General features: G+C 39.1%; 2 protein-coding genes across 2 annotated transcripts in view; one reads left to right on the forward strand and one right to left on the reverse strand.

Annotated features, from left to right (window-relative positions):
• LOC308410928 (cytosolic phospholipase A2 gamma-like) lies at positions 1 to 12,257 on the reverse strand. Its single transcript, XM_080904596.1, has 15 exons — positions 12,130 to 12,257; positions 9,214 to 9,432; positions 8,706 to 8,816; positions 8,220 to 8,362; positions 7,907 to 8,093; positions 6,733 to 6,835; positions 6,474 to 6,614; positions 5,836 to 5,901; positions 5,682 to 5,741; positions 4,802 to 4,948; positions 2,702 to 2,785; positions 2,430 to 2,584; positions 2,176 to 2,347; positions 1,902 to 2,086; positions 1 to 460 (listed from the first exon to the last, which is right to left on the reverse strand). Exons 2-15 carry the CDS (start codon positions 9,355 to 9,357, stop codon positions 371 to 373), a joined length of 1,788 nt encoding a protein of 595 aa, XP_080760722.1. The 5' UTR covers positions 9,358 to 9,432; positions 12,130 to 12,257; the 3' UTR covers positions 1 to 370.
• LOC308410929 (cytosolic phospholipase A2 gamma-like) overlaps positions 11,374 to 19,230 on the forward strand; it is a 17,634-nt gene continuing 9,777 nt past the window's right edge. The window contains exons 1-8 of the mRNA XM_080904597.1: positions 11,374 to 11,596; positions 12,175 to 12,285; positions 15,596 to 15,738; positions 16,488 to 16,677; positions 16,792 to 16,897; positions 16,972 to 17,112; positions 18,670 to 18,735; positions 18,861 to 19,001. Coding sequence (XP_080760723.1) covers positions 11,483 to 11,596; positions 12,175 to 12,285; positions 15,596 to 15,738; positions 16,488 to 16,677; positions 16,792 to 16,897; positions 16,972 to 17,112; positions 18,670 to 18,735; positions 18,861 to 19,001 — 1,012 coding nt within the window. The 5' untranslated portion in view covers positions 11,374 to 11,482. The remainder of the gene's footprint in view (positions 11,597 to 12,174; positions 12,286 to 15,595; positions 15,739 to 16,487; positions 16,678 to 16,791; positions 16,898 to 16,971; positions 17,113 to 18,669; positions 18,736 to 18,860; positions 19,002 to 19,230) is intronic.

Consider the following 19,230-nt stretch of genomic DNA (forward strand, 5'->3'; position numbering starts at 1 on the left):
TTTACTTTTAGCATCAGTCAACTTTGTAAACATATTTTTACAGATATCACAATAATAATTTTCTAAAACCACCATAACTGCAAAGTGAAAAACCTTGTTTCACAGAGAAAAACAAAACATGTACAAGACATTACACAAAGTCATATAAGCACTGTCAGTATAACATAATAATGCAATAGTGTCATTGCATTTCATTCCTCTGTGGACATGTGAAGTTGCTACATTGAGCCACAAAACATTTACTGTTTAAACCCTGAATTGTTGGATTCTTGAACCCTTTCAATCCCCCTGCTTGGTGCCTCACGGCGGTTGTGATTGCTAAAACAAAAAGACGCATAATAAGCACTTCAAAACCGTCGTAGGATCAGGTTTAGGCTTGAGCTGCTTCCTGTTTGTCACCTTTGTCCCTCCTTTTCAGAACTCTAGTAAAGTGTTGAACATCTGAAGCCAGTGACCATAGCTGGAATGAAAACAGACCTCAGAGGGTTAGAAGCGCTCTTTTTTTTCAATGTCATCAAATGTTTACTCATCAGAGATGATTAGATCAATGGGATTTTCTCTCTAGGTTTGTGCTTAATGTGCTCAAAAAGAAGTCATGCCCCAAATTTGATTGCATCTGTTTTTCTTTTAATAAAATATAAATTTCTTACAAAAACACAATATAAAAAGTTAAATCTGGTGAAATCTGTTCAATTCAAATTTACTTGATTGTTATAGATTCAGTTTATATCAAACATATCAGTTGCATTTTACACAAAATTACTGCAAAAGAATCTTTTATGAGTGTACAATGTAAAACACATTTAGGTCACTGTTGTTGTGAAGCAGCACTTTATGAATAAAACTGAACTGAACTGGATGCTGCAGGTCAGGCCTGTTAGCTGTCAGAGGGCAGGTTTACACGTACTTCTGAGCTGAAGGTTCACAGGTTGACATTTAACTCATACTGGATATTAAAAGGTTGTTTTCATGCAAGTGATGGGGCAGAATCCACCGTTTTTTGTGCAAGAACGTGTGTTACAAATCTGAACACAAAGCTGCACTAGTCTCACTAGTGTTAAGCTCCCCACAGAGAACAGCACTTTAGAGCAGTTGTTGGGATAAGTGAACATGGGGGGACCTCTAGTGTCTCCTCTACAAAATTATATTGAAATAACAGCAATGAGGACTTAGCCCTTGTATGCCTCTCTTGTCAGCAAGGTAACGCAAAAACTACAATTTAATGAACTGTTCAATTTGGTGTGTATCTGGAGTCTCCTCTCAAAGAATAAGTTGGGTACCGGCCTTGAGATTTGTGTATGCACTCTCACAGTGCCCTCTGAGGTAATTCAGTAATCGAGAAATAAAATAAAGCTGGTGTGATGCATGACGTGTGAATTTTAACGGATAACGCATAATACTGGAAACAATGAAGACAGAAAGTCTATATAGGGAGAAAAGAGGGAGAAGGAAGAACTGACAAGGGAAAAGAAGGAAAAAAGACAAAGAGGATGACAGGAAAAGAAATGAGATGAAGCAGAATATTAAAGGGAAAAGAAAGAAAATGAAGGAACAAGAAGAACAAACATGATGAAAAGAGAATGAGAAGAAGGAGAGAAAGAAAGAAAATAAAAAATATCATAATAATCTAATACAGGAAAATTAACTACAAGGAAACAGAGAAAAGGAAGGGAAGGAAAGGTTGAGAGAAAAAAATGAAGAATAATCCCAGAAGGACAGAAAGAAGATGAAAAGAAAGAGAATAAGAGGATGGCGGATGGAAGAAAGAAAACAAAACAGAAGACTAAGACGATGAATGGATAGATTGGGGTGGGATGATGAGAAATTAAAAGAGGACAAACATTGTTTATGTACTTTTTCTCATGCATGGGGGAAGATGTGTCCACCATCTAAATGCTCACCGGGACGCCATCTGAAGCCTTGATGTGTCGGCGGATGACAGCCTTGGCTATTTCCCTGAGGAGAGTGTCCTTGCTGTACTTCATGTTCGCTTTCACCGTCTCCAACAAAAACTCGATTTTCTGCTGGCTGAATGGAAGCTGGAAGGTGGAGAACTCCTTCATCTTTGCTTTGAACTCGTTCTCATCTAGACCAGAAGAGAATTGCTGATGATCATGGCTGACATTATGTGATGTTTTTTTCCTTTTCTCTATGTGTGGTGTGTGTTTGATGAACCTTTGCAGTTCTGCCTGTTGAAGAGTGGCATGTAAAGGATGGTGGGCTCCTTCTTTTTCCCCTTGAAAACATAGCAGGGCCTTGGCCAGTCTTTCTCCTTCAGGAATTTCTCCTCTAACTTTGGGAAAGGTTTCTTCAGTTTGGCTGCATAGTCTCTGGCGAGAATCAGAGTCTGTGTGGAGAATTTCACATTAGTTTTTCCTGAAGCTGTGTGGATACATTTACGTGACATATCACATATGCTCGCACCTTACCCTGAAGGTTTCGTCAGCTCCGTATTCCAGAGCAATAAGGAGGTCAGTGTCTCTCTTTTCTCCCAAGAAGGGGGGGTAGGGCATGTTTATCATCACACCAGCATCTATGAGCTGCAGAAACTCTTTAACTCTAATGCATGATGGCACTCTGACATCTTCCAAAAAACATAAATAACAATATATCATTCAGTTCCCAGTTTTTATCATCTATCAAGCAAAACATAGTACTCTAAAAAATAAATGTATGGTAAAGTTTAAGAACATCAGTCTACCTGGGTATTGGTAGAGGAAGTTTTCAGTTTTGCCCCATTCCAGTTTTTTAATCTGTGTGATGAGTGTTTGTATAAACCAAGAAACTGGGGAAACAAACCAAGCAACATAATGAAGAACTGAAAGCTGCAACTTGCTATCTGCATTTAATACATGCACCACATATGTGACAATCGTGCTCATTTGGAGTCATTTTCTGGTTGTCAGATGGTCATGATCATATCGTAACATCACTCCTGCTTTTGAGCTGCACCGTGGACAACAACAGAGCTCAGGGTATCAACCACACTGCTTATCTCACACCATCTTCTTGAACTAGCCTACCAGAAAGCCAACACAGATTTGTCCTTGGAAAAGTGGGATAAAACAAACTGTAATGTGACCATGGAACAAAAGACACAAACCCATTAACCACAGGTCCTCACAGACCGACTGGATGGTTTCACCATACCAAGCAAGCACACTCATTTGCAGAATTCCTCATTCAAAAACCTGCAGACCAGTTTCTATTTATCATACGTGTATTATGATATAAGTACATATATCTGTGAAGGTTCTCGGTCATCTGGGTCATAAGTCTAAGGAGCTTGGAAAGCAAAGCGTCTGGACTTTAAGTTTCCTTAAAGATGTTTCACCTCTCATCAGAGAAGTGAAGCACAACATAGAAGAGCCTCTTTGATGGGACAAGACTCGGCTGTCCATCTGCATCTAAAGGTCAAAGGTTCGAGGATGCCAATGTTCACATTTTGGACAGAGAAGACAGACGGTTTGAAAGAGGGCTGAAAGAGGCAATCGATGTCCAGTGTGAACGACCATCTTTGAACAGAGATGGTGGTTTATGACACTAACTGTCTGCCATCGATAATCCAGTTTTGAGATCCTTCCCAGATGCCTTACTCACATCCTGGGCCTTCTGCCCTCAGGAAATCACATGATAGGGTTGGTCAAGGTTTCACAATGGGCCCACCTGAAACCTTGGCTGATTGTGACCTACACCCGTTTTCACACTTTGGCTCGTGTGATTAGGTAGCGGATCAATAAGGGGTCCATGACCCTCTTGGGGACACTCTCACAGGGTTTAAATCTGGGACTCTTCACCAGTTGCTCTTAGAACTGAAGAAGTTCTCGGATGAGAGGTGAAATGTCTTCAAGAAAGCTTAAAGAAGTCCAGACGTTTCTTTCAAAGCTCCTTAGAATATAACTACGTAGTTTCATAGTGGTGACAGTGTTTGAATCTTTTACCAAAACACAAACTACTCACTCATCAGCACTCCATCTTTTGAGCCTCGTACTCTTCTCTTTTTTTTTTTTTGCTTTGCCATCCTAAACATAATTTATAATTCTGCTGCTATATATGCTGAAAAATAAATAGTTACATTTTGTGACAGGCAGTGAGGTCAGGAAATACCCAGCATGCCCCTCTGCCATCACACATTTTAAAGATATTTGAGACTTGTTTAGCCTCTGACCACACATGATAGAAAATGATTATTACAGTAAATATGTCAATTTACGACACAACAACAGCATACAAACCATTGTAATATCAATGCCTGATGAAAATCGGTGTGAATTTGATAGCAGTGTGACTGATTCAGGACATGCAATGTCCCACTGGTATTGATTACATCATATACCTAAAATGCTGACCATTTATACACCATACCACACTTTCTGACCATTGCAGGCAGACAATGTACTGCCAAGACGCTTTCAGTGAACTGCATGGAGCTGTCAGAGTCAATGCATGTCACAGCAGGGGCTCAGTTTTGTATTGGATTTTGACTCGTTTGGATATGTGACTCATAAATGTTCTGTTTTAGTTCCTTACATAAGCTCTCATTCATTTTTTGTTGCACAGGCACATTTTACAATCATTAATGTGCCAGCTTCTGACTGTTTTTTAAAGAAAGTAAGAAGTATATTGTATCTTTAACTCTGGATTTGGTAAAGACCAAAAACAGATGGAAATGCTATATACATAAAACTGAATTGAATTAAAGTAATAGTCACAGCAGACATTGTGCCCATACCGTCTCACTCTCAGCTTTCTTTCTGCTAAAACTGTGTTGATCAACAATAACAAACTTTATATTACTGACCGTAATATCTGGCTGGTCCTTCATCCATATTCTGACTCCACGACTGTAAGGAGGCCAAAGTTTTCTGACACCAGTCCTTAAAGATCACATTATGCAGTTCTAAGAGCTTCATCTCAGATGATGCAGTGTAGTTTATTTTGATGCCCTCTAAAAAATAAGATCATATGTTCACTTTTAGATGAATCGTTTTCACATTAACAGTCAGTATTAACTGAAGCAAACAGTAAAGTGTTTTCTGGATGTCTGTAGATCAGGAGTCTGTTGTTATCACTTGTAATGAGTCCAAAAACTGCAATGGTGGTACTGGTACAATAAAACAGCTTTCAGGTGTTTATCCATCGCTTTTTGTCATAGCTGAAGTTGTCTTGTGGCACATATTATTTGGGCAAACACCAGCAATATAGATGTTTTGGGTTTGTTGTTGACTCTTTAAATTAAATTAATTCAATTTAAATTTAATTTGATCTGGACTGATTTTATGGCACCGGCCAAACTTAATATACTTGTGATAAAACACTGTTTACAGGTTGCTCATGATATTCATATGAAGTGCACACTCAGGATATAACCTCTAAAACATAAACTCGGATTAAAATAATTTCAAATGGAATAAAAAAGCTAGGGTGACCAGAAGGTCCTGGGTTCGAATCCACACTTTCTATGGTCTTACTATGTCTGTGTGGACACTCTCTGGGTACGACGGCTTCCTCCTACAGTCCAAAGACACGCATGGGGTGCACCGGCGATTCTAAAGAAACTCGAGGTGTGAATGTGAACGTGAATAGTTGTCTGTCTCCGTGACCTGCCACACAACTCTGAATTGGATAAAGGAAAGAAAATGGATGGATGATCCAGTTATAGTAACATGTAATGACTGTACCTTTAGTCCAGAGAAACTCCAACGGGTTGTTTTCATCAGTAGCTTCCTTCCCCACTAGAACTGAGCACACACAAACAGTTGTTTAGTTCTACTGTCGCATATTAAATGCATTTAGCAAATGCTTTCTCATAACAAGACACATTCAGATTTCTACCTTTTAACCAGTCAAGAATATAGGTCACCACACTCTCATCGTCTGCTAAAGCACTCCCCACTAAGCCTGCAGAACAGACCAGACACACAAAGGAGACACACTGTGAAAACATTAATATTAATAATAAAAATAGAACAATATACCTATGAGGAAAACTGTAAATAAAAATAATATTAGGGCAAGGGAATAGTGGAAGACATGTCGGAGGTTCTTGGCACTGTACAGCAGTCTGAGGACAGGATTTTGCACGATCCAGTATCATCACATGAGCAGTGCAGTTGTATACAGGTACAGATATTCCTGAGGCTCCACAGAGAGCCACACGCAGGTACCTGCATCACACTGACAAGCATCTACTTGTCAGTAGATCTGACAAGTAGATCTAAAAGCATCTTGCATGACCTCTTAACAGCAATAACAAATGTTCATTTAATTATTATTTGATCTCTATTTGAACTGTAAATAACAAAATACATGAATTTAGTGTTTGTTGGCCAAGTGTATTTTGTCTGAGGTTTAAAGTGACAGCTGGTGACCTTTGCAACAATGCTCATGACACAAGATAAAAGTTATTATTATTATTACATTCCTTTGTTTGGCGGAGTTGGTGTTTCTAGCAGACAAAGAGATGGACGCACCTTGCAGCGTGACCATGTCTAGTTCTGGCCCTTTGACGTCAGAACCAGCTCCATGAATTCTGCTGCCCAGGTTTGGAGTGTTAATGAAGAGACCCAGATCTATGAAGCCAGCTTGATGAGGAGTCATCTCAAACCATTTGCCTGAGACAAACACAGAAAAACAGAAGCAAAAAGACTGAGTCAGTGACTCAAAGAAGAGCAATATACACATGAATAACATTTGGAGACGTATGTTTGCGTAATTGTTTGTTTTTAGTACCTTTTTCAGAATCATGTTGCAAGCAGTTTTTGTTCACTGTGCTATAAATGGGATAAGGATTGGTGATGCTTGTGCCATCCTCAGAAAGACTTCGGACATCCAACTGACAAAAACAACGAACCAGATAAATAAATAAATAAATAAACCGTCAACACTAAACTGAGATAAATGAAATAAATACAAAATTAAGACCGGGATGGATCATGTGCTTTAGGAACATAAATTATGAAAACTAACAAGACCTCTCTTATTTGCAGTCTGATAAAACCTTATTGAATTCTTACGTGATATTGCATTTTTCTTGCTGTAACTGCCTAATAACCTAACAATGACCTGAGAGCAATCCACACCAGCTGCATTGCAGAGCATTGCGTCACTTCATACGCATCAGTGATTGCCCCCAGAATGCATTGAACAGACAGAAGAATCAGGAATGACACAGTGGAAAGGATGCAGTAGTATGTATGTCACATGGAGCATGTGATAACATGGTCACAAAGTGAAGATGGGCTTTTTAGCTGGAAAATCACCCTGGACCAGCAGCGGAACTACCTGCTGAACTGGATTCCATCTCACCCGTCACTCCTACTCATTCTTTTTTCCCATGATGATTTTTTTAATGTTAGAAAAGGTTGATTCTGGTTTAGGCTCATACTGACGTTTTGCTCTTCATCTGTTCATCTGTAGAATTTAATTATGGTAATCAAATTATACCAGAGAGGATTTTAGAAGGAAGTCGGTGCATTTTAGGTCATCAGGTGTGTCTTCTGGAATTCTGCTGTAATCTTACTTCCCTGATTTGCATTTGTGTAGCTCGCAGCATTACCCTATACAGCGTAAAGTCTCTGCTTCTCCTGAAGCTTAATTTAGACTTCTGTGTTAAATCTATGATGTAGCCTAAGGGCAAGTTATAACAATATTTATGTCTTTTTTAAAGCATCATAATAAAGTGTATTCTTATCATGTTGTGATAGAGCGAGTACACTGACACCTGGTGGTTTAGCGCAGACTTTTAGTATGCTGTATGGAGACACAAGCCTTTCTGTCATTATTAGCATAATGTTTGCATTCATTCATTTATTCAGTTCACAGGCATCCTGCAGTGTGAAGCCACATTACCGTGTTTCTGGATTTCCAGAATAAAATGAGTCCAGTTGAGTTCTTTTGGCCTTACCTGTTTCATGATGAAACCAGAGGTTAAGACCCCCCAGATGTCAGTGAGAGAGAAGTGACCATCTTTTGCCCTCTTGGCCAAAAAGATCAGAACATCCGTAAGCCCAATCCCAGGCTTCGACAGCCTGGACACAGCATTGTCCATGTTGGTGCTCCACTGGTGGTCACTGTATAAGGTGGCCATGGACCTGAGGGAAACAGTCAGACCACAAAATACTCAGCCCACGCACATTATAATGAACTATTCAGCCTTCTAGCTAGTAAAGTCTAGCTAACCAGTTATGTATAGCGTGACTCTGTCTGTACTTGTTTACCAGGCAGACCCAGAAACTCCTCCCAGGTAGAGCACAGTGTCCAGCAAACCATCTTTTTCCATCTGAAAGAGGGATCCCATCAGACCCACAGCTGCTCTCTGACCTCCGCCTGACCCCAACAGTGCAATGTGAGGAACCATATCCTGGTGAAAAGAGAGAGAAAAACAGGTGGGTGATGGAAAAATAAAGTTACCCAGTGGACAGATGAGACAGTCCAATGAGAATGAAGTGCTCTGTTTGGTCCAGATTTCTCTGATTTCTAATGCGCATGTTATCCTATTTAATAATTCCTGGAAATGGCCAAGCAGACAAGTCAAGAGATCTTAAAGTGATCGGAAATTTATGTCATTGTACTCTAGTTTATATATATGCTGTATATATAAAAAAGCTGAAAAGCTGGCTGGCACTGAAAAATAAGCTACTGACAAAGAAAAAGGGAAGGAAGAAAAAAAGACTTATGACTTATGTATTTGAGAGTTTTCTCACCAGTGTACATGTGAGTCCCAGTTTATTGAGTGATTTCTGAACTACTTGTTTCCTCCTCAGGACAAACTCCTGCTCTCCAGCAGATAAGGACTGTGACTGATGTACATACTTCTGCAACACACAAGGAAGTATTACAGGACGCACATAAGAAAACTTTTGGATTTGGATGGTTTGGATCTACAACATAAATATTAACTATGTAAAGTGTCATTTTAAATATACACTTTAAAAGATTTGCCATTTAAAAAAACATGACAAAAAACTAGATAAACATGTGTAAAAACATTGAATTTCTCTTTAATGTTTGACTGTTTCATAACGGACATCATGAGTTACACATCCATTAAAAGCCAAACATCATATCTTTCTATCTCATTCTTGGATTCATAATGCAAACACAACAAGAGCACTCAAACCACTCTGTACATGATTAAATATGAAACATCAGGACTCATAAGACCTGCTTCAGAAGACATTTAGCTTCTGTGGACTGAATGATTTTCTTCACCTTGAACTCTGAAAGAGCTGGATTCTTCTGCTGAGGGACTGTCCACAGGTTCCTCCTGTTGTCCACAGGTAGTCCCATAGATCCCATCATCACAATACAAGCACAGAGCAGACCAGTCGCCCGGCTGGTATATCCACACAACATGGCTGGATGTGGACGGAGCAGACTAAAGATTCTCGTCTAGCTCAGAAGTCCTTTTTATGTCCTGCTATCAGGCAACTTCATGGTAAATTAGAACAATGCTGACGTCAAACAGACATATCAGAAAATGATATGGAGGCAGAACAAGTTGTGTATGTTCACATCTAACTGTCCTTCATATCACTCTAACAGTGCGTTTATCTGCAAAGCAAAACATAACTTTTTTTTCTTGTGTTGTAATTTAAATAAAGCCTTTATTTTGTTGGGTAAAGGTTTTGGAGAAAAAAGTTCTTTAACTATTTTACATTTGAATTTATTCAGTCATTTATAGGCCGGGTTCTGCCTCAAGTTGTTATTCAAAGATTTGTATAGCACTTTTGTCAGACAAAGGTTCACTGCTTCAAACTGAGAAAGAAAAAATATATATAGAAACTGTAATTCAAGCTAAATAAAATATAAAAGAAAGTATATGATTATCTAAAAGCCTGGGTAAAAAATAACATCTTTATGTTTTATGATCTAAACATAACATAGCAGAGTGAATAGTTAAAAGGACAGCATTATACAGAGTAGGTGCTACGGCCTGGAAACCATGGTCTCCATGAGTCTTTAGGTGAGTATGAAGCACGACCTGAAGACCTGACACAGTGAGAGGAGGAATATGTCTGCAATATATGTTAGTGCAAGGCTCTGAAAGTGAAGATGCAAATTTTAAAATGTATTCTAAACTTAACTGAGAGCAAATAAAATGGGAGTAATGTGTGAGCTCCTATTAGTCCTGGTTAAAACTGTTGCTGCAGCATTTTGAACAATTTGAAGGAGATTTTAAGATGTTTTCCTAATACAGAAAAAAGAGAATTACAAACACAATAATCTAAATGAGAGGAAATGAAATCATGGATAACCATTTCCTTTACAGCTTAAGACACAACATCTCTCAGTTGAGCAACATTGTTCAGATGGAGAAAAGGAGAATGAGTCAGCTGCTTACTGAACGCACCCAGAGAGACACAACCATCCAGTACAACACAAAGCTTACTAACAGAAAAAAGACAAAAGAACCTAAGGATCCAACACATGCTTTAATCTTCAAACCGTCAGGAGCAATAAGCAGAATCTCAGCTTTTCTTCATTTAACTGCAAAGAATTTACAGTAGGGTAATCTTTAGTACCTCCAAACACGGTAATACAGTAGAAAGGACATGTGCTTTAAAACAGTAACACAGCTGAATATCATCAGCATAAAAAATTTAGGAAATCTTATGAAAACTTGGCAAATATATAGCAAGCAAAGCAGAGGCCCCTAAGGAGCCCCACAGGGGCCGTTTAGAAGTTTGCAGGTAGTGTGTAGATGAGACTTTTAAAACAATGGTTCAACAGGGACATTCTTGAAAAATGTATCAAAGTTATTAGATACGATCGAACAGAATTAAAACTTTTTCGAAACAATGATTTGGGTAAAATATCTGTAGGGCATGACAAAGGTTATCGTTGGTTATCTGCTATGTTCTCCAAAAGAAGCAGAAAAAATAAAGCTTTCCACTATGTTACAAGCCATTAAAAAGAAGGCTAGATGTTGGTGAAACTGCCTGCACATTTTTATTTTCCCTACAAAAATACTGGTATATATGGAGATGTGGGAGTTCAGTTCGATTTATTTACATAGCACCAAAACACAACAATCAAACAACTGCTTTTGACCAAGCACAGCGGGAAGGAAAAACTCCATTTTAACAGGCAGAAACCTCTAGGAGGCTCAGGCATAGCCATTTGCTGAGACTGGTGATGGGAGGAAGACAGGATAGTGGACACACTGTGGAAGACAGACTGAGTTTAATAAAAAAATAATGATTGATTTCAGGGCGGTGTATAAACACATTGTGAGTGAAAAATGTGAGTGAAGAAGAAAAAGTTGACATTTGATTTTACCATAGTATTTCCATATTAGGCAATACTTGTGTAAAAGTCCCACACATGGTAGGAATTAACATTCCTCTGCGTGTTTGGGCTCATTTGACTTCTTGTTCTGCACAGACAAATTTAGCTAGAGGGAAGCTGACAGAAACAAGAAGTTTCCCTGCGGGGTGAATTGAACTTTTTAATTTGAAAAGAAGGTTGGCTTCGCAACATGCAAACAGGACTAACAGGTTTCATGAATGCAGTGGTTTGTCTTTGCTTTGTGAATTCTGTCATTCTTTCACAGGCAGCGGACAACATGGAGGGCAATGTAGCTCTGTCTGAGGTGAGGCATCAATGAGAATAGATTTGAATTGACTATATGTTGCATGGTCTATGTCGTAGTTGAACATCTAAATTATTACGTTAAAGTGCCATTTAGATCTATTTTGTATTTTTTAAAAAATACAATTCATAACTGTAGTTACTTTACAGACATATGCAGATAATACAAAACATACAAATAATCTGTGATATATTTATATATAAGAAGACTTAAAATAAGGAGCTAGCCTGAAGAATATTAAGTCAACTAGTTATTATTATAGAAATTATGCATTTACAGATGTATATCATTTCTATCCTGGCAAATTTCTATATTGCCTTTTATTAGATTATTCTTATTTCCGTTTATACAGTGTGGATGAACTGAAAGATATTAGCATTCATATATACTATCATAAACATATTCCCTGGGAAATGTGAGGAAAAAGTGAATATGCCTTCTTTATAAGGTTTCATATGATATTACTCTGCTGCAGCATATGAATGTACAATATACAATATGTGTAGCACATTTCAGTGTCTGAGTCAGCTTACCTCTGGGTTGAAGTCAGTGCTTCTCTGTCTTGATTGTTTTTGCAGAGACCTATCCGTCAGTCCCACTCTCTGTGTGCTGGTGAAAAGGAGTATGTTCACAAGAGGAAACAAATAGTTCTGCATTCACTCAACACTCTGGAAATCAACTGTACAGCTGTAAGATAGAAACTGTCTCCTCATCCTTCTGTTTCCCCCCTCCCCTTTCTTTTTTCCCTTTGACTTTAATCTCCAGCTCGACTTACCTCATACATTTTTTTTCACCAAATGTGTGTAGTACTTAAAGTACACTCAACAAAAATATAAACGCAACACCTTTGTTACTGCTCCCATTCCCCATGGGATGGACGTAGAGACCTAAAATTCATTCCAGATACACAATATAACCATCCCTCCCAAACAGTGGTCACAAATCAGTCCAAATGTGTGGTAGTGGGCACATCTGCTATATTGAGATAATCCATCCCACCTCACAGGTGTGCCACATCAGGATGCTGATCTGACATCATGAGTAGTGCACAGGTGTACCTCAGACTGCCCACAACAAAAGGCCACCTTGGAATGTGCAGTTTTGTCTCACAGCAAAATGCCACAGATGCCACAAGCAATGAGGACGCATGCAATTGGCATGCTGACAGCAGGAATGTCAACCAGATCTGTCGCCCGTGCATTGAATGTTCATTTCTCAACCATAAGCCGTCTCCACAGGGGTTCAGAGAATATGGCAGCACATCCAACCGGCCTCACAACCGCAGACCTCGTGTAACCAAACCAGCACAGGACCTCCACATCCAGCAGGTTCACCTCCAAGATCGTCTGAGACCAGCCACCCAGACAGCTGCTGGAACAATTGGTTTGCACAACCAAACAATTTCTGCACAAACTGTCTCAGGGACGCTCAACTGCATGCCCGTCGTCCTCATCGGGGTCTTGACCTGACTCCAGCTCGTCGCCGTAACAGACTTGTGTGGGCAAATGCTCACATTCGATGGCGTCTGGCACGTTGGAGAGGTGTGCGCTTCACGGATGAATCATGGTTCACATTGTTCAGGGCAGATGGCAGCTGAGAATGTCCCAGTTCTTGCATGGCCAGCATACTCACCGGACATGTCACCCATTGAGCATGTTCGGGATGTGCTTGACCGGCGTATACGACAGCGTGTACCAGTTCCCACGAATATCCAACAACCTCGCACAGCCATTGAAGTGGAGTGGACCAACATTCCACAGGCCACAATTGACAGACTCCATGCGACGATGTGTTGCACTGCATGAGGCAAATGGTGGTCACACCAGATACTGACCGGTTCTGGGTCCCCAGACCCCCAATAGCGCAAAAAACTGCACATTCCAGGGTGGCCTTTTATTGTGGGCAGTATAAGGTACACCTGTGCACTACTCATGATGTCAGATCAGCATCCTGATGTGGCACACCTGTGAGGTGGGATGGATTATCTCAATATAGCAGATGTGCCCACTACCACACATTTGGACTGATTTGTGACCACTGTTTGGGAGGGATGGTTATATTGTGTATCTGGAATGAATTTTAGGTCTCTACGTCCATCCCATGGGGAATGGGAGCAGTAACAAAGGTGTTGCGTTTATATTTTTGTTGAGTGTATATGATAAAGGAAAATACAGTGGGTGATACTGTTGTACTTAAAAGCATGTGATGTCTTTTATAGTAAGGAAAGCAGAGATGATGATGGGAAATGAAGGTGGCTTATTAACAAAACAGCAATATAAATATTAGGTCAACCAGGTGATTTCTCATAAATTCTAATTTGAAAGCATTGGAGCAGCAATGAGAAACCATATGCCAGGCTAGCCAACAAAGCTGCCGACCTCTCAGCTGCACAGCTAAAACGATTGTTAATGGGACCCAGATATGCCCATGAAATTAAGAGATGCTACAGATTCTGAGGGAATTGGAGACAGGAAGATTCAAGCCTGCCTTACAGTCAAGCTAACGTAACTTGGACGTAAGTGAAAAGTTAACACGAGCCAACGATGAGAGAAAGCTTCTGGACAGAACACTTTTTGTAAAGTGATACAAAGAGAGAAACTAATTTATTTTGGTTTTAACTGATATACATTTTTAGATTTCATTGAGCAAGTACTGCTTGCTTTGCTTTCTCTGACAGGACATCACTGGTTAATAGCCTCTTGTTTTCATTGCAAAGTATAGAAACTGTTATGGGTTTTGGTGCGGAGCTTTGGATCCAGTTTTTTTTGGTTTTCTAACCTTGTGTTTTTGTTCATGTCTTGATGAATTATTATAAGCAGTAGCAGTAATAGTTTGAGCTCCCTTAGTGTCACCCTGTCTGTTTGTCCTTCTGTCTGGCGGGCACTATTATCATGTTTAGGCCTAGTTGTGTCCTCCTGTTTCTGTTCTCAGCTGTTTGAATTTGATATCTGGTTTTCTATCATGTCTTTTTGTGGTGTTTACTTCCTTTTTGTGTAATTATCTTCATCTGTGTTAATAGTCGTCAGTATATTTATAGTTCTGTCATTCACTTTTTTAGGATGTGTTTTTAAGCTGTTTTCTCAGCATGCATTTGTTTTTCAATTTGTTTCTTTGCATTTATGTTAGTTTCCTTCTCTGTTGGATTTGTGGACTTCTCCTGGCAGTCTTGTACAGTACCTTTTGTTGTATTTTATAAATGGGCTTCAAAGGGAGAACAACAACAGAGGAATGAGGTTCTTTAGGGTGTAGTTTATATATGGGCTTTAAAAAAACAATTGATGTTTTGGTAAATATGACCAAGTAGTTTTCATACTTCAAGCTAATCAAGCTATAACAGAGAACTGAAAAAACCCAACAAAACCAAACAAACAAAAACATAAAGGAAAAACTAAATTTCTTGAAAGCTTTTCTAGCAGACACCCCTGAAGCCTTGATCTTTTATCTCAATGCACAATGAGTCAGGAATATAATTTACATGCCACATTGCAGTAGTCCATAAAGTGGGCCCACATGCAGACAAAATACTGGGGCAGAGTGACAGCTAGATAAATGGAACGCTAAAAACAAGAAATCAGCAGGAAAAAACACCATAAGGCACAGTAATTCAAGGGTGAAAAGACAACAACACTATATACACACCAGGGAGATAATTAGACACAAACAAACTCAATCAAGGCAAAAATGTATGTAAAGAGAGAAAGTCAGAGGAGTAAAACACAGAGAGAAACACAAGAAACAGTATACAGGAAGAAAACAGGATTCAGTTCCCCACATCGTTTTGTTGGCATTAATTAGAGATGCTATTAGGGGATTTTTTTTGGCTTTAAGCAGAGAACCGCTAGCTGTTTTCCTGTTTGGACATTTTATGACAAACTGAGTTACAGACAGATGGCTGTAGCTTCAGATTTACTATAAAGATGTGAAAGGGTTATTAATTGTTGCATCCAAAAACTGCAGTGCAGCTATCAAATAATATCTCTCCTTCATATTTTCATCCAGGACTCAGTTCCCCACATTGCTCTGTTGGCATCAGGTGGGGGTCAGCGAGCAGCTGTGGGTCTGGTGGGTTCCCTCCATCAAATGGAAAAGGAAGGTCTGCTGGACACACTGCTCTACCTAGGAGGAGTTTCGGGGTCTACATGGTATAAACAATGACACAAACATTAAATATAATTCTTTCTTTACCAGAATATATTATAAAATAGTCATTACAGAGGCCAAGTAGAAACAATATATACAGCGTGTGTATATATATATATATATATATATATATATATATATATATATATATATATATATATATATATATACACACAGTGCATATACATGCATGTTAATTGATATATGGGATGTTTTTCTGTTTATGTTAATTAGCTTTTGGCTTGACGTAATAAGATTTATATTTCTTTTAGATTATTTTGTGATTACCACCTCCATGCACCTAGCACCCCTTTTTGTACCAGTTAGGGACTAGTTTTAGTATGATTAGTTTTATTGGTTCATTTCTTTGGCTCAGAATGAGCAAAGAGATCCTCAGTTCAATTCAGGATCATTTATTTACTGTCAAATCACAAGCATGTGCTTGTGAAACAGGCTGCAAATGCAACAGAAACCAGCTAAAGAAGTCGTGAAAATATAAAAAGTGAACAAATAATAGTGTTTTATTCTGGTAAAATCACTGATTACAGCAAGACACTAAATCATGGACAGCCTTTTACAAATTTACAGGTTTACAGGTAGACACATCATTATCAAGTCTAACATAAAAAGAAGACAAGAAGAAAAAAAATTAACAAAGGGATCACTACAAGGTGCAATCACCTTATCTGCAACAATTGTTTTCCTATTGACGTCTGTCTTATACACTTGCCTGACTTGCTTTATCTGTTAGGTCCATGGCCTCCTTGTACAATGACTCACAATTTAGCACCAACATGGATGCGGCAGTGTCCAGGCTGTTTGATTCCCCGAGTGTTAAACTTGAGCAAGCTGTGGATTGGTTGGGTGAGAGAGCAAAAGAAGAGCACTTCTCTCTTGCTGATATCTGGGGGGTCTTAACTTCAGCTGGAATTATGAAACAGGTACCAGTGCAAGCACAAAGACAAACTATAGTTCATATAATTCTCATTTGAAATTCAGTTCTCTCTCTGCTATACAGACTAAGGCTTTCAGTGAAATCTCTGGTGTTCCATCAGATGGACCTACGGTGTCTTTCAGATGAGGCCAACAGGAATGCCACAAACCCTTATCCCATCTACTGTGCTATTGAAAAGCACTGCTTTACTCAAGGACCTATAGAAGGTACATACATACATAAAGACATGTTAGATTAGCCCCTTATTAAGTGGTTTATTATGCACTCTCGCATCTTTTAGGAAAATGGTTTGAGATAAGCCCCCACGAGGCCGGATTCACAGAGTTGGGTCTCTTTATCGAAACATCTCTCCTGGGCAGCAAATTCCAAAATGGAACGCTGCTGGAGAAAAAGAAAGAGATGGACATGGTCAAGTTACAGGGTGAGTGTTTACAGGCTGAACAGGGAATATGAGATTGGTTTGATGATGCCTAGAATATGTAGCTGATTTTACTTTCAAGTACGGATCCGATGAAGCTTTTCCACTTTAAATCACCAAGAGAACCACCAAAACTGTCAGTATCAAAAGGGCAACATGGTGGCTCAGTGCTTTCTATTGTTGCCAAGTCAGTACAGTGTAATTTTGTGCAGTCTATATATTCTTCTTATGCTTGCAAATGTTACATCACAGTTTCACAGGGCTGCAGGTTATGTGAAAACAGGAAGGTACAAGGCCACATGACTTTTAGTGAAAATGTAAGTTGTTTTAATTTATCATCTTTGCTGTTATTTATTAGGGTTTATACAGAAAAACTAAACTGTAGCTTCAGGATAGTGGGGTGTGGTTTCATTTAGTGGCCCATTAACCAACCAACAAAGAGAAGACATCTTTCTGATGCTATTTACCCATGCACTTAGAGTAGGAACAGCCCAGAAAATGATTTAGGAACTGAGAACAAGAGCTGCTGTACATTTGTCTGATCTTATGGCTGCAGAAAATCAGAAAAATATACAGGCGCCAGACCATTTAAAGATTTAAAACCAGTAAAAGGATTTAAAAATAGATCCTAAATTCAATTGGAAGCCAGTGCATGGAGCCAGGATATGGACAGCCAGGAGTGACAAAATGAATTAAATAAATATATCATTACATAATTTATTAAATGCTGATTCATTTCATTTAAAACATTTAATAAATAAATTATTTATTTGCAATTTTATTTAATTAATGGCACATAATAACAAATTTAGAGCCATCTATGACATTGCTAAGACAAATAAGCAGGAGTCCAACTGAAGAGCTATCAGAGTGATTCAAAGCTAGATAGAGCTGGCAAATCGTCAGAAATCAAAGTGTTTTTGGAAAAATTGTTCCTGATGGCAGGAGATATGATGAAAACAGTAGTGGCCCAAGAATAGATCCCTGAGGCACGAAAGTGCCAAGCCAGAAATGACCAAACAAGGCTTTAGTTGAGAGATCAGCAGATCGTGATCCACCGTGTCAAATGCAGCAGTCAGAGCCAACAAAACAAGCAAGACAAGCAACAGTCCGCTGCTAACAAAATAGCGTTCAAATTTCAGTGCAACCACAATGACCCAGACTAGTTTTCTCACTACTCTGATAACTTTAGATCCTTCTGAAAATTATTGCATGAAAACTCAACAGCACTCTCCAGTTAATCGGTCTGGAGACAAATACTAGTAAAATATTGTGAGAGTGACTGTCATTCTTTTATACATCTAAAACACATTAGAGGAAACCAGCCAAAAAAGAACTATGAAACCAACTAATTGGAAAGTATGATTGCATAGAGGCAGCCTGCACTGAACAATGGTGTACGCGACTTCCACTGCCAGGAATATAATGTAAAGCACGAGTCAATGTAGATGTTTCCTCATCTGTAGGAAGAAATAGGTTTCATTCCTAAATATTAATACAGAAGATTTTCAGTGTCTGGTGTAAAATACAAACATCTAAAATCATTTTCTCATTGTACAGGTATTTTAGGCTGTGCGATATCTAATGAGGAGACTCTCAGAGACTTTGTCCCTCAATGGCTGAATGGTAATCACAGTTTGAAAAGCATACCTGCTACATGTATGTTGACTGTGTTATCTTAACCTGCTCAGCGTGTGTGTGTGTGTGTGTGTGTGTGTGTGTGTGTGTGTGTGTGTGTGTGTGTGTTTTAGTGTCTGGGCATTTGGACAGTGCTGCTAAGGAGTACCTGCGCGTATGGATTATCCTTGATAAAGTGATAGCTCTGACCAGAATAACTGTTAAGGACACTACTGCTCTGATGTACCTGGATAAGCTGCAGAAAATCCTAGAAGGTAAATGTTTCCAAGAATGTCTTAAAGAACATTACTTGGGTAGATGTGAGCAGAACCCCAACCAGTCACAGCAGATGGCCGCCGTTCCCTGAGCCTGGTTCTGCCGGAGGTTTCTTCCTGATAAATGGGAGTTTTTCCTTCCCACTGTCACCAAGTGCTTGTTCATTGGGGGTCAGCTGATTGTTGGGCTTTCTCTTTAATATTGTAGGGTCTTTACCTTACAATATAA

This window comes from Rhamphochromis sp. 'chilingali', assembly GCF_963969265.1.
Source record: "Rhamphochromis sp. 'chilingali' genome assembly, chromosome: 15".
Classification (NCBI taxonomy): Eukaryota; Metazoa; Chordata; class Actinopteri; order Cichliformes; family Cichlidae; genus Rhamphochromis; species Rhamphochromis sp. 'chilingali'.